Source organism: Rhamphochromis longiceps, linkage group LG23 (genome assembly GCF_057381845.1).
Source record: "Rhamphochromis longiceps isolate RC_006_pf linkage group LG23, R_longiceps_female_GT1.1, whole genome shotgun sequence".
NCBI lineage: Eukaryota > Metazoa > Chordata > Actinopteri > Cichliformes > Cichlidae > Rhamphochromis > Rhamphochromis longiceps.
The window spans coordinates 11,585,410-11,599,800 of NC_140578.1; the positions used below are offsets into that span (position 1 = coordinate 11,585,410).

The 14,391-nt window shown below is 43.9% G+C and overlaps 1 protein-coding gene across 1 annotated transcript in view; it reads left to right on the top strand.

Annotated features, from left to right (window-relative positions):
- The window catches only part of ell (elongation factor RNA polymerase II), a 37,178-nt gene extending 25,906 nt beyond the window's left edge, over nt 1-11,272 (top strand). The window contains exons 4-12 of the mRNA XM_085397607.1: nt 645-808; nt 1,796-2,046; nt 2,134-2,258; nt 4,765-4,840; nt 6,628-7,210; nt 7,552-7,618; nt 8,361-8,532; nt 8,654-8,698; nt 8,782-11,272. Coding sequence (XP_085253733.1) covers nt 645-808; nt 1,796-2,046; nt 2,134-2,258; nt 4,765-4,840; nt 6,628-7,210; nt 7,552-7,618; nt 8,361-8,532; nt 8,654-8,698; nt 8,782-8,886 — 1,588 coding nt within the window. The 3' untranslated portion in view covers nt 8,887-11,272. The remainder of the gene's footprint in view (nt 1-644; nt 809-1,795; nt 2,047-2,133; nt 2,259-4,764; nt 4,841-6,627; nt 7,211-7,551; nt 7,619-8,360; nt 8,533-8,653; nt 8,699-8,781) is intronic.
- Nucleotides 11,273-14,391: the final 3,119 nt, after the last annotated feature.

Genomic DNA, 14,391 nt, shown 5'->3' on the forward strand with positions numbered 1-14,391 from the left:
GACACATAACGTCCGCAAACTGTGACTGAATCAAATTAATGCCGGCAGATGTGTGCGTCGACGAGGAAGGAAATGGAGGAACAGAATGAGGAACTACAAGGATCTTGTACTTGTCAAGTTTCTGACCCCATTGTTCTCAAAGTATTTTTAAAAAGTGGGTCAGCTGGAGTTAATTCGAATCTCCGACTTGATCCTCGTCAACCTCCAGTTGCAGTCTAAAACCCAAATGACAGAGCTCAGCTTCCATCAACTGTGCTAGCACCATCTCATTTTCTGCCAAATCCTAATCAAAGGGAGCCGGAAAGTCTGTGAAAGAATAGGATTTGATGCCGCAGTGAGTCGTACTGTGGGAACCCACAGTTGGCTGGAAATTGAAAAAATAATAGTTGTGCCCTCCGGGGGGTTTAATGGCTCTCATGTGGGCAGGAATGCACGGTGAAGGGGTGGAGTAGTGAAAATAGTCTTTAATACTTAATGTTATAAATACACTGTTGCAATACTTTAAAGTAGGACTCGTTTAAATGTATCACAAGTGTCTTATTCCCCATCTCCAATAAAAGGGATTCTAATGGGATTTTTTTCCAGTTCAAACTTCTGTCCATTCTCCGTCTTCCTCTCTCACCACCTCCTTTTTGTTTTGGCAGTGAAGGGAGCATTCAGCTGGATTGTTTGGGTGGGATCCAGGACAAGATTACAGTATGTGCCACAGACGACTCCTACCAGAAGGCCAAGGAAAGCATGGCCCAGGTTGAGGAGGAGACTCGCAGCAGGAGTGCCATCGTCATCAAGCCTGGGGGACGATACGTAGGTGAGAAAACGCGATACTATGACACATGAATACCAACTGTTGGTCTGTCATTTTCAGAGTCTCCTACTCACACAGACTAGTAAGACTACCAGTGTTGAGCTTTTGGTTCGTGTGAAGCGATATTTCCCTGCAAACACCCACACTTGGCCCGTGCTCTGCTGGTGAATGGGTTCTCACTGTACCAGTGTTTGAGCTTCCTCGCTGTGGTTATCTGAATGAAGCGTTAACAGAAAGTGACCTGTGTCTGAACGGCAGTGTACTTTCACGGTAACAGCATGCGTGCTTGCTGTAAAGGCTCATACGCACTGATCCATTTCTCCTTGAATGTAATTTAAAAACACACAGAGGAGGAAATGCCCCCAGGCACATCCACACATAACACGTCCACTTCCTGAATCTCTGTTTTGGTATCAGAGCCGCACCGCAGTGCCCTGAGTGTCAGTCGAAGCAGAAAGCCGCAGCGGCTCTGCCTCACTGCCTACAAAAAAAAGAAATCTAGTGTGAGCCTGTTCACCATGAGGCTCTGAGTCAAGCACGCTCGGTCCGCGTGCTAGGAAGCAAACGGGCTGTTGGTCTCACCAGGTGATCCGAAAGCAAGGTGTCACTGGGAGATGGCGATCACTGCTTTTTGCTGGAAGTTTAGTATTGCCACACAGACTTGAACTTAAGATCATTTCACAATGCGTCATCTGCAAGCTCTCCCAGCCTTTAACAGCCACTGTGTCCAAAGATGCTGTGATGAAATTGCAGTTTTTGTTCTTAAGAAAATAAAATACACTGGCTGCCAACCAAAAAGCAACCTGATGACTCATTTTTCTAACACTGTGTTTATTTGTGATAAATAAACACCCCTTATAATTAAAATCATCATAAGACGAGCGTCTCGTCGTAACTCGTAAATAAACTGCAGACGGTTTTCCTAAGACTGCTCTTTGAAAGATCCGTTAAAATGTGTAACATCAGTCTGTGCGTTTTAACTCTTCTCAGGTAAGAAGGTTCAGATCCGGAAACCGGCACCTGGACTCTCAGATGTCGCCCCCTTACGGAGGACGTCTCGACCCGTCATCATCTCGAGCAGTACGCTGAAGAAGAGCGCAACTCAGCACAGGCCGCTCCGAGAGCGCCTCGTCCACCTGCTGGCTCTCAAGCCTTACAAGAAGCCCGAGCTGATCCTGAGGTTGCAGAAGGATGGTCTCTCGCCATTAGACAAAGACTCCCTGGATAGCCACCTGCAACAGGTCCCACACACACTCTTGGCCATCATGTAGATTTCCTGATACTTTGATAGTAGCTGGGCTCACCTGAGATTTCTGCTCCTTTCATAGGTTGCAAACCTGAATGGGAGAGAAAACACTTTCACATTAAAGGACTTTTTGTATAAGGAAATTCAGAAGGACTGGCCAGGCTACACAGAAGGAGACCAGCAGCTTCTCAAGAGAATTCTGTTCAGGTATGTCAGCAGTTACAATGAATATGTGTGTTCAGTGGGATAGCATGCCAGCAGTTAGAAGGCTCTGATACTGTAGCAGTGTTCATTTGTACAGCAGCATTTCTGGTAGATCAGTAGATTTAACTTTCATCTCACGTGTTGTGGCTTAAAAATCTTGAAAAGCACCTTGTCTGTATTTCTGGCGGGAGTTAAGCGCCAGCGTGATGGTTATGAGTTTAAAGTCTTACGGCGCATAGAAGTAATGTTTAATATCTATGCATGCTTATTTTTCTTTAATATTTTCCTTGTGTCGTTTATGAGACGTGATCGTTGCATGTATAAGGATATTTTTGGATTGAAATTATTTTCTTTAAGGATTTTTTTTTTTTTTTGGGAGGTATCAATGTGCTCGACTTTCTCTGTGCCCCAGGAAGATTTCTGCATTCCACTGAATTTCCTCTTAGAGTTGTATTTGTTAACAGCGTGAGCTGCTGGCTTCCGTCCCGGTGGAAAAATCTGGTTTCTCATGGTCTGGAACGCCGAGGAAAAGCAAGCCAGCGAGGGAGCGAGCATCCGACCGGCTATATATAGACCAGCAACATTCAGTCCTCAGTTTGTGTTTATGTAGTGGACTCCAGAATAGCTCCAATTATCCACAGTAACCTTAACTGTGCCCACACCTGAAGGCAGCCAGGATATTAACACTGAGTGTTCATAATGCAACACGCAGTCTCATGCACTGCAGCAGTTCTCAGTTTTTTGTCGGAAAGTCTAGTCAGTATTTCGTGTGTGTGCTCTTGTATTTTCTTTTTAACATCCGTACATGCTTGCTGCCCATTTGTGTCTTTACTGTACTTTGAGCTCTTTTGGGGGGAGTTTATCAGCTGACTAGCAAACAGCCTCCCACCTAAATACCACCTCCCCCTCCGTGGCTCCTCCAGTGTTTGGAGCTAATGCAGTCAGTCACGCAGGAGTCGCACAGCAACATGAGTGGGGCGCACATGATGCAAGTGTTCCAGCCCATGCTGATCTATGTGTGAAGTGGCACCTGTCCAAGGTTCAGCCCGCTGTCTCACTGCTCTCACTCCTGCCTGCCTTTGAGTGTCAGCTGCACACTCACTCTCTCTCACTCACACGCACACACGGCTTGATTTTTACAAGGGTGCGGCACTGACGAGACTTGGTGTACCTAACTGCCCCCTACTGATAAAGTCCTCAGCTGTGGCAAGAGCATCTCTGCATGCGTCTTTATTTTTATGGCCACATGTGGTGTTTGTCCAGTGAATTCTGTTTTTACTGCTAGTGTTTAAGCCAGCGTTGGAACTCTGCTCAGGTCAGCGGACTGAGGTTCCGCTTCAAAAAAGCAACTTTAAGGACTGATTCATATATCTGTGGGGAATACCTTGTAGAGCCTGTGATGTATCCTACCTAAGTGGTCAACATTGTTGTCGTGTCCTGCTGTTACACGTGCGGTGCCAGTTGATAGGAACAAATCCTGTGACTTTTTTCCCCTCTGTATATTGACAGTGATGATTACTGAGGCATTGATTGTTGCCCTGTCACTGATATCGTACTTCAACGTTAAACATAGCTGGAAATGCACAGGGAGAATCGACGGGCCAATCGCAGTAGCCGTGGGATGCTTCAATCTAACGTGTAGTTATGCTTCTCAGAAAGTGTACGTTGTTGCACGTAGCATGCACCGTTTATCCTTGTTCATACCTGGCCGTGCAATGATTCGTGGGTAATGGAGGCAGTTACGATCGGCGTGTAAATATTGCTCGTTTGCCTTTAAATCGACGTTCTGTTATTGTCGGAGCATGCAAAAGTAACCTCTTTATAAATGTAACCCGGCACAACAAGCGTCCATCCCCAAGTGAGCAGCGGCACCACTTTCTTTGTCACTTCAGAGTGTCGTGGCACTCTCTCGCTCATCGTGCACGAGCTGCTGCCAAAACCGTTCAGCCGTTAAATAAACACACTGCAGTGACTGAGAGATTAAAAAGCATTAAATGTTAAAAATGTGCACAGATTTTATTATTGAAACTTTGCCTTCTCTGTAGAAAATTAAATGCTGCTCTCAAGTACCTCCTCCTTCACTCAGTTGTCATAGCTACCCTGTGAGCTTCTCAGTGTGACTGTCTCAGGTCTTTGAAGTCCTCGTACATACAATTTGCTTGTCACAGAATCAATTTCAGCTAGATTTCTTTTTCTGTTTTTTGCCGTGTATGCTTAGAAAAGGGGATTTTAAGCTGTAAGGGTTTAAGTCATTTCAAAGACACTTTATGAGCCCATGATTGCTTCAGACCTGAGAAGCGTGTTAGTGGTGTGGAAGTGTCTGGTCAAACGCTGAGGTTGAAAGAGATCACTTTCCTGCACTTTAAGCCCCTCATTGCTGCCAGTGCATATGTTGCTTTAACTCACCAGGATAGTTGGATAGATAAGAGTTTTAATGCACTGCAGGTATGCATAAACTGTATTAAATTTTCTTGGCTCTGTCTCTGTCTGTGTGCATGAACTCTCTTAGGAAACAAGCCCAGAACAGCTCTGCACCTCCACCAGAGAGCCCACCGAAAGAGCTGGCCAGCTGCTCTCCATCTCAAGTGAGCCTCCTCTTCCTTTAACCCGTCTCTCACTTCCACACATTTTCCTAAAGCCTCATCTGCTGTTTCCCTCTGCCTCCTCCTCCTCGTTACTGACTGAACATTTAATAACAAGTCTCTTCCTGTGATCAGACCACGATAAAGGGCTGGTTAAGACGGAGGAAGCTACATGTAAGAATAGAAAACCCCTGTTTGAGATACAGACCAGGCAGGAAAAAAATTCAGTGTAAATACAAAGCGTAATGTGTAACCCAAGCATGCTTAAGCCTTTTGTATGTTTCCAGCAACCTTGTAGAAAGGCAGGAGGAATAGGGGTAAGATTATTTCCACCTAATGTGTGTACTGGAGCGTTTCTTTCCATTTCCACCAGTTTACCAAACACTGCAGCCTGACCCCCGGACTGTTGTTGTAGTAGTCTGGTGGTGTCTGGTATTTCCCAAGGAGGGTTTTTCTAAATCATCTGGCTGTCTGCAAAAGTATAAATGTTTCCTCTTAGTATCCTCCTCTGTGAATTTCCAAAGTGCCTTTTGGAGTAAATGTTTTCTTAAGTGGTTGCTGCTGGTCAGAATTACGCATTAAGGGATATTAGAAGCTCCCCTAGAATCTTTAAATAAATATACACGTTTCCATGAATACTTAACTTTTGTTATTATACAAAATATCTTCTTGGGTATACTATATCTGCGTGAAATTGTGTTTTCCTGCCTTACTGCCTAAACAATTTTTTGATATTTTCATACTGCCTGTCCTGTTAGGTCTGTACAGACGTCTAAATTTACCATTATTTACACTTCCATTAAGCAGAGGGAGGAGAAGAGGCTCTGCTTTATTAATAGCTCCTTCCACTCAGCTGTTCTTGCCTCAGACACCTACTGTTTGCCCCTTCCTTTCCGCTCACTCCCTCTGTAAACACACGCACATACACACGTTTCCATATCTTAGTGAGGACATCTCGTTGACATAATGCTTTCCCTAGCCGCTTACCCTAATACCCTAACCCTGCCCATAACCGAATTGTAACCCTGACACTAAAGCCACATTTTGAGTCTGAAAATTGCCTTCAGACTCGTTGGGACAAGCATTTTGTCCCTATAACGGGTTGTTAGTCCCCCACAAGCATAGTCAACTTACAATTTTTGGTCCCCACAAAGATATGAATACACACACACAGGCCTCCGGGCTCCATTTTTAGCTGCATTGGTAAAAAGACAGAATCACAGCAGGTAATGCAGCATAAACCTGAGCTGGGTCTGGTCTGAATCAGGGAGTGCTACAGAACAATGGGAAGGCATATCCACACTGATGAACATGAAACTTAAAGTCTAGCCTCCTCCATCATGGCTAATCATAAAGAAGTCTTTTCATTCCGGCTGTCATCTCAGGAGACTTTTGATCTCAGGTGTCAAAGGTGCTTTGTGTGGAGAAGATTAGAAGAGCTTGGGAGGTTCAAGCTGAGCTCTTCACTGGCTCTTTGCCTTTGTTTCACACCACCAAGTCAGGAGAGCAAACAAAGTCATCGAGTCTGCCACTCCCAAAGTCTTCAGAGTGGACTGGGTCAAACAGGGCTGTCTGTAATCTAATCTCTGCTGTTGTGAAAAGGAAGCACAGTCCTCATTGTGTCTTTGCTGCTAAGAGTGCTCTTCCTCGAATACCCTGTAGTCTTGTCGTTTTCATTATGTTGCTTTCTGCTCTCATTAGTCTCTCCCCTGTCTGATTTCACCTGGAACACTATTTCATATCAAACGCTGTTTTAAGGTATGAAACTAAAACTGTTTTGTTTTCGCCAGAAACGGCCCGCTGCCGACTTCATCGACCCACTCGCCAACAAAAAGCCAAGGATATCGCACCTCGCTAGCAAGGCTGCAACACCCCCGGTTAATGGCAAGATCAGCTCTTCCAATGGCAGAGGCGATGCAGGCAGCACGCCGTCGGGAGTGGTGGGTTCAGCGCCAGATGGCGGCACGCCGTCCAGCTCCCAGCAGCTGCCCATGCTCGACATCCCCCGTCCTTTTGAAGCATTGTCGGACGTCAGCAATGACTCCAGCAACAATGGACGCGACTGTGACTCTCAGGAATCTGCGGTGCCCGAGAGGTTCAGTCAGCCGCCTTCGCTCCCTCAAACATCTTCCCCCAGACACACGATCCTGGAGGCCCCGCGGGACAAGAGCTCTTCCTCCTTAAACACCAAGTCTAAAAAGAAGTCCAAAAAGCATAAAGACAAAGAGAAGAGCAAAGATAAAGAGAAGGTGAGGGAGAAGGAGCAGGAAAACGAGAGGAAAAGTCGTGACGAGTGTGTGTCGGAGCCTAATAGAGCCTGTGAGACGAGCCTAGGAAACCTCAAAAGCAACAGTATTCCACACAGAAGCACAGGTGAGAACAACACACACACACACACACACACACACACACACAGTATTTTACTGCGTTAGATGTGGATTTCTGAATAAAAGTGATACTTGATATTTGGATGCTCTCCAGTTAGTCATCACTGTGAGTAGGTGATGCATCATGTGACGAGTCTTATTCTTATCGAACAAACTGAGACCCCTGCTGTTCGAGTTTGTGCCTCAAATGCACGCCTGTTAATTTCACTGGCAGAAAAGATGATAGTTAAATACAAATAACAGTCATACTGACGTTTCTCTGCTTTTGCATTAGAGACCTGCACAGATGACACATTGAGATTATTCAAATGTGTGTTCTCGTTTCAGATCTTAATGGGATGTGTAACAGTACCAGTATTCCTTCATCTTCACCTGAAGTGGCAGACTATTTATTGTGAGTATTCAAGTTTTGACAAATTTCTTCTTGTTAAACTCATCAGAATAAATGAGACAGCCTCCACCGTGAGTCACACATGAGGAGAGGAGATAGTTCACCGTCCCATTGGTGGTGAGACGTGACGTAAAGGAGACGGGTGCGTGCTGGTGTTCAGAAAGCGCTCATTACTTTTTTGTCCTTTTGCCACCAAGCTCCATAGCTGTGGCTGAGACACAAAAATTATACTCCTCCTCCTCACAGCCACAACTCAAACATGAACGCAGACGTGATGACACATATTTTGGGTTACGGTTTAAGTTGCACTTTTCCCGCAGCGTCAGACTTAAAAGCCGATATTGATTCTTCTCACTCCTCACAACTTATTTTTGTTGGTTATATTTCTGGGTTCTGGTAAAGTTTGTGTGTCTTTCTGTCTGTAAACACCGTTTTGAAAGAATTCTTATAAAACGTTGGGGTCATGTTAACAATGCACTCAAATTTGGCTCGCATCCACTGAGGTCTTCGAGGTCAGCTCGATGATTTATTTGTGGAAAACTGACAAAAGCCTTGTAACTGAGAAACTCTGACTCTTACAACTGTGCTGTGAGTTGTGTCATCTGTTTTTTACTGCAGACAATGTAAAAGTACATTTTAAAAAAACAAAGAAAATCCAAAGTAAATGCTGCCCAGACAGGGAGTGTCCTTGGTAGTTTGGGCTCTTCTTGTTCAGTAATATTTTTTTCTGTATTCTTCTCCTTAGGAAATATACAGTGATCAGCTCTCCGGAGCAGCGTCAAAGGTATAAAAATGATTTCAACGCCGAGTACAGCGAGTACCGGGGACTACATGCTCGAATAGAGGGCATCACCCGGCAGTTCACGGTGCTTGATAATGAGCTGAAACAGCTCCAACACGGCACAGACAAGTACAAGGTAAATACCCCGAGAGAGACGCGAAAGATTCCACGGCACCACGAGTAACCGTATAATAAACACAACGCTTTTACCTTTAATGTGAAGACAAATGACTTAAACTCTTTCCTTCTTTGAACAGACGGTTCACAATCAAATACTTCAAGAGTATCGTAAAATAAAAAAGGTAGGTTGTAGCTCTGACTGACGCTGATGATGAAGTGTGTGAGCGGTTTATCAGATTCTGACGCTGTGCTTTTTCCATCGCAGACTAATCCAAACTACAGCCAAGAGAAGAACCGCTGTGAATATCTACACAACAAACTGGCGCACATTAAGAAACTCATTGCGGAGTACGATCAACAGCAACTTTAAAAGTGGTTATTAGACTGTGTTCCCTGTTATCTCTGGAAGCCGAGCAGATGGTGGAAAGCTCCAGATTCTGCTTGTGTGGGGAGAAAAGAAGAAGAAAAAAATTGCCATGAAGGGAGTATTCCTCTCATCGGGGCCAAAGGCTCTAGTGGGAACCAAGCGGGACACGCTCTGTTTTTCTTTTGTTTTTTCTTTTGTGGAGATGAGGCGAAGCCTGGTGTGCATCCAGAAAATGTGGCTCTGTGCAGGTCTGTTTTTCTACACACCCTGCTTATAGTTCAGAGATGTGAAAGTGTCAAACATGGAAACTTTGCCACGTTCTTGGGAGATTTCCAAATTCTTTTTCCTGCTTTGGGAACAGGAGGGACACGGAGATGAAAGCTGCAGATTGAATGCCAAATGCAATGAATTTGTTTTTGAGTTGAGAAAAAATTAAACGAATGATGAAAAAGTTTTCCCCACTTAGTGAAAAATGAATGGTTGAGATGTCGAACCTCTATTTCTTTGTATTTATTTTGGATATTAAAATGGGGGAGGAGTCTGTTTTACACTCCTCTGTATCAGTACTTTAAAGCTTCTGTTCTCACATTTTGAATGTCTGCCTGTATTTTATCCAGAAGCTGCCTTGCCCGTCTGTCAGTCTTTTGGGATAACTTTATTCTCTTTATTTATCTCTTTTAAAGAGATGCAGATATTACTGTTCATTTGAAACCGGTGCGCACGGTCACACGCGGGTTTGTGCGTTCAGCTTTTCGTTTCTAAAATCATATGCACGCGTATTAAAGGAGGGGGGGCTCGGGTTTGCGGTCCTTCAGGACGAACTCCCGAGCTCTGTTCCTGCAGTGGTCCTAAGTTGTGGTTCAGTTATTGCGTCAGTGAGAAACTATTCTCTGCTGTTAATGAATCGTCTTTCCCGTTTATTACGGCTTTTGTAGCAACAGAATGTGTCCGAGTTTTCTGAGGAGCTCGGTGTCAGTGTTACCCTTCTTCGCACTACGGAAGATCCTTGAATTGTAAGCTGAAGCAGACGGGATGCAGACCTAAAGCCTTTTTCTTTTCATCTCCGGGAAGTTTTGGAAGTTTCGGCTTGTGCACCATTATCACTTTCAGTTGTGTTCAGATCACGTTTACTTTTGTTTTTGTCTGCTAATCTTCCCGCATGCTAGTCCATCTGAGACGACTGTTAAGATGAAGCCATTTTTGTTCATCTTCCGAGTGGAGCCCGGTGGACCTCCTGCTCAGAGGAGAACCACTTTTTGCCTTTTTCCAAGTGTGATGTCAAGTATTTACAGGGAGCGACCCAAAAAATCAGTTTCCCGGGTCAGCATCGAGTCGAGATGCCCGAGAAACGTTGAGCGCCGTCAGCAAGTGCGTTTCTTATATCGATCTTTTTACGTGAATATGGAGAATCTGCACTTTTTCTTCTGATCTTGCTGTTACCTTGGGGTTTTGTCCAATCGACACACTTCTTTGTCCATCCGAGTGCATGCTTTATGAATGAGTTACAATGAACAGTCTTTGTATCTTTACTTGAAGAAAAAAAACTGCCCAAGGATATTAAAATCCACGCTGAGGCCTAGTCCGACTGTATTATCATGTAATCGAGTAGACGTGACTCTGACCAGCATGTATACCAAAGTGCTTACTGAGTGGGATGACACAAAACGCTCTACCAAATGTTGGCAAAGGAACTTTGCGATGTTGGCAAAGGAACTTTGCCAACATCACAGAATTCCCCGCTTCCAGTTCTCATTAATTTTGTCTGATTTACCATCCAGTAGGAAGTTCTTCAGTGTTTCCCTGTGAGGGGTCAGAGCTTCGCACTGGACTTGTCAGGTTTCAGATTTTCATCTTGCTCCTAATGCAAACACTACATGAAGTTCAGAACTTAGAAATGCTGCTGGGTTCAGACCGAGGCTGGATCTGGGACTCGGAAGTCTGTGAGGAGGAATGTTTTGTTACTGGTATCAACACTCTGCAACACCGAGCGTTACACCTTTTAACAAAGACTTTCAGTCACTCTTACTGTACCTTGTTTTCTACAAAGATTCAGACATGATTACTGTATTTCCCTCTCTGGTCAAAATCCATCGTGAATGAGTTTATCAGTGAAAGATATTTTGATCCAATGGAGAGCAAACTGGTAATAATATGCCAGCACAGGATTACCATGTACGAGTTGATTGTGCCAAAATGATCTGTTTGTATAGGTTTTGATTTTTTTTTTCCCCCTTTTCCTTTTCCCTTCAGTATATACATGCTGCTGTATAAGCAAAGAGGGCTTTGGAGGACAGTCATGAAATGTTGGCGCTAAAACCCAAAGCACGCTTTTTGAAAACCATAAGGGACTGGGACTGAGATGATCTTTGTTTCAATAATAAAATTCTTTCAAATCTTTATTTGTGAAATTCTGAATCCGTTGTTGTTGCCCTTTATTGTAATGGTGCTACATTTCCTGCTGTTTCCACATGGGGTCAGGAATATTTAATCATACAGATGAAGTCATTTTTTTTTTTTTTTTTTTTTTTTTTTTTTTTTTTTAAAGCTTACAAACATGTTTGTGGAAGTTCAAATTACTGAAGCACTTTCTCTAATTAAGGAAATCATTAATTTTTTTTTTATTTATTTTTTTATTTTTGGTAACAATTACTGAATCGACTGGTTTGTAATACAGCAGCTATCCTTTGGATGGCAGCAGTCTCACACTGTTGGGTTCCCCAGCCTCCACACAGTCCTGGCATGCCTCGCCTTTGTCCATGAAGGCAGCAGATTAACTAGAAATATTTAGATCCATGCGGTGTCCCAGATTTCTTTGTTTCTCTTCGTCGGTAAACCCTTACGTGTGCTCGGCGACACCTTCGGGGATCCATTTGGTTGCAAGGGGAAGTAGTTAAAAGCTTCCACTTTGTAGTCTACGTGTGTCTTGTGTCTAATTGGCATCCTCTTATAATTTGTGAATGTGTGTTTGCTGACACTTAAACGTGGATCCCAAAAAGGCCTTGGCATGGCAGCGTGAGCAGAGGATGCTCCAGCCAGGCAGCGCAGGACGAGGCTCGCTGTAATCTGACACACTGTGAAAGATCCCAGAAATCTACATAGCGACTGCGTTCCAGTTGGCTGGGCTGAGCTGTGCCTGAGCCTCGCTGCGCATGGCTCTCATCCCGAAGCTGGCCTCAGAGCTGCTGAGGGAGCTGGAGGGGAGGGGGGCTGGTCAGAGAGTTCACTGTGGCAAGCTGCCATCTCCCCCTCTCCTCAACATACAGCAGCATATACACAAACATGTTTACACACAGAGGTCTCCCCTCCCCTCTCTCTCTGTGCTGAAAACTGCAGAGGGATCTGCTTCTATTCAGATTCTGTGCTAACAGAGCGAGCTAGTGCTTTCATGTGAAAATGTAGGCCGTAGTTGAAATAAAGGGCTGACTCTTATTGAAGGTAATTGGCATTAAACTCGAGGGCATGGCATAATCGATGAATTTAAAAGGCTTTATTATGCAGTGGTGGATGTTAATATTAGAGGGGGCCAGAATTTCAAAGACGGATAATTCATGTGAGCCAGCAGTTCCACCGTCACACTGCTCTGACCAGCTTTTTCTGCCCTCTGTGTGATGTCATTGAGTCATCTTTTATCCTGCCTTCCTTTTCTCACCCCAACTGGTCGCAGCAGATGGCCGCCCCTCCCTGAGCCTGGTTCTGCCGGAGGTTTCTTCCTGTTAAAAGGGAGTTTTTCCTTCCCACTGTCGCCAAAGGGCTTGCTAATAGGGGTTCATATGATTGTTGGGTTTTTCTCTGTATGTATCATTGTAGGGTCTACCTTACAATATAAAGCGCCTTGAGGTGACTGTTGTTGTGATTTGGTGCTGTATAAATAAAATTATATTGAATTTAATAGAACCAGGTGAGCAGAGGAAGCCCCACCCACTGTGTTTATTTCTTTTGTTTAAAAAGTGCAGCCAAGCAGAAGAAGGGTGTTTGACCTTAAAAACGGAGCAGCTAGAACAGTTTATTTCTGACAGTGGGTGGACTCGGAGCCCTCAAATGGTAACCGCTGGTTACTCTGGGTGGATTGAGGGGCTGCTAAGATAAATAAGGAGCATACAGAGTCCAGGAATGAAAATATGAGGTTTAAAAATGAGCATAATTGGTTTCCTTTAAGTATACGGACACTTATAATAGCTACAGATAAAGCTCATGCTAATGAGGATTCTAAAAACAAACCAGCTGCTTTACCATTAGCTGAATGTTTGTTTAGGAAAGTCTTCACACCTAAGTTGGCTGAAACATTGCTGATTTTAGCAGCTGATGTGTGTGATGACAGTTGCATTTTTAAAATGCATCAGTGGTTCCTCAAAGTTGGCACTATAAGTCTGCTCTGACATAGGTGTGAAAAGTCTCATCTCTCAGATACATGAGAGGGTTAGTGCAAATGGTCTCAGACAAAACAGGTGAACGTGAAGCAGCGATAAACATCTGCTAAGCCTTCAAGCTTTGACCAGCTGCATTCGTCTCACTGAAATTTCTATTGTGTTTTTTTTTTTTTTTTTGTCTTAACCACAGAATCCACCAGGGAAAGCTAGTTTCCCCATAATACTCTCTTGAGTGCTCTTTGACCTGGGAGTTTACCATCTTGATTATCTCTTATTCATTCTGCAGCACCAGCCAAACTGGCAGCTTGCTGCGTCTTCTCCTCTATTATGGACGGGTTTCTGCTTCATATCGACTGCCTGACCTTCAGGGTCATTTCTAATATCAGGAGGTTTCTTCCTTCATTGCTGATCTCCATCCAGATGCTGCATCCTCATCATCAGTTGGCAAAAGAGACGTCTAGCACCAGGCAGACACATTCCCATTTATATGGTAATATATGACTTCTTTGAGTATAATAGAAACATTCCACTTCACCAGTCATAGCTATTTTTCTTGGATCTAATGCTTTCAAAATCAAGATACCATAGCCTGTCAGTCTATCTGGTACGGTGCAGTTTTGTGGCTAAAGGCCAGAAATTTGAACTACAGTCTCTGTTCACATTCAGGCTATAGATGACTGAACCTTCTTGTAAACAATGCTGGCTCTGTTGAGCTGAATCAGACAACTTTTCTGTGAATGAGCTGAGGTTATTTCTCTCTTCGCTCTATCTATTGTTTAAACTGTGTACTCGCTCATCCACTTATCCTCACATGTAATTTCTCATTCAATAAAAAATACAGCAACATAACCCATGAAAGTATAAATGTCTCTCCCATAACCGCGCTCAGTCCACATGACTACAGTAGCATAGATGCTTCTGCACATCCTTCAGTGCATTGTATTGTTTTTCAGCAAACATTGTGCTGCATGGGAACAAAAAGACAGGCACACAGATTATGAAAATTATATGGTGACTTGACCGGGTAGTAACCCAACCCTTCCTCAACCACAGTCCATTATAAATCATCACTCACTGTGGACACGTCACACATAAAGTAAAAAACAATTTTACTATAATTAGCTCCCCAACTACACCATCA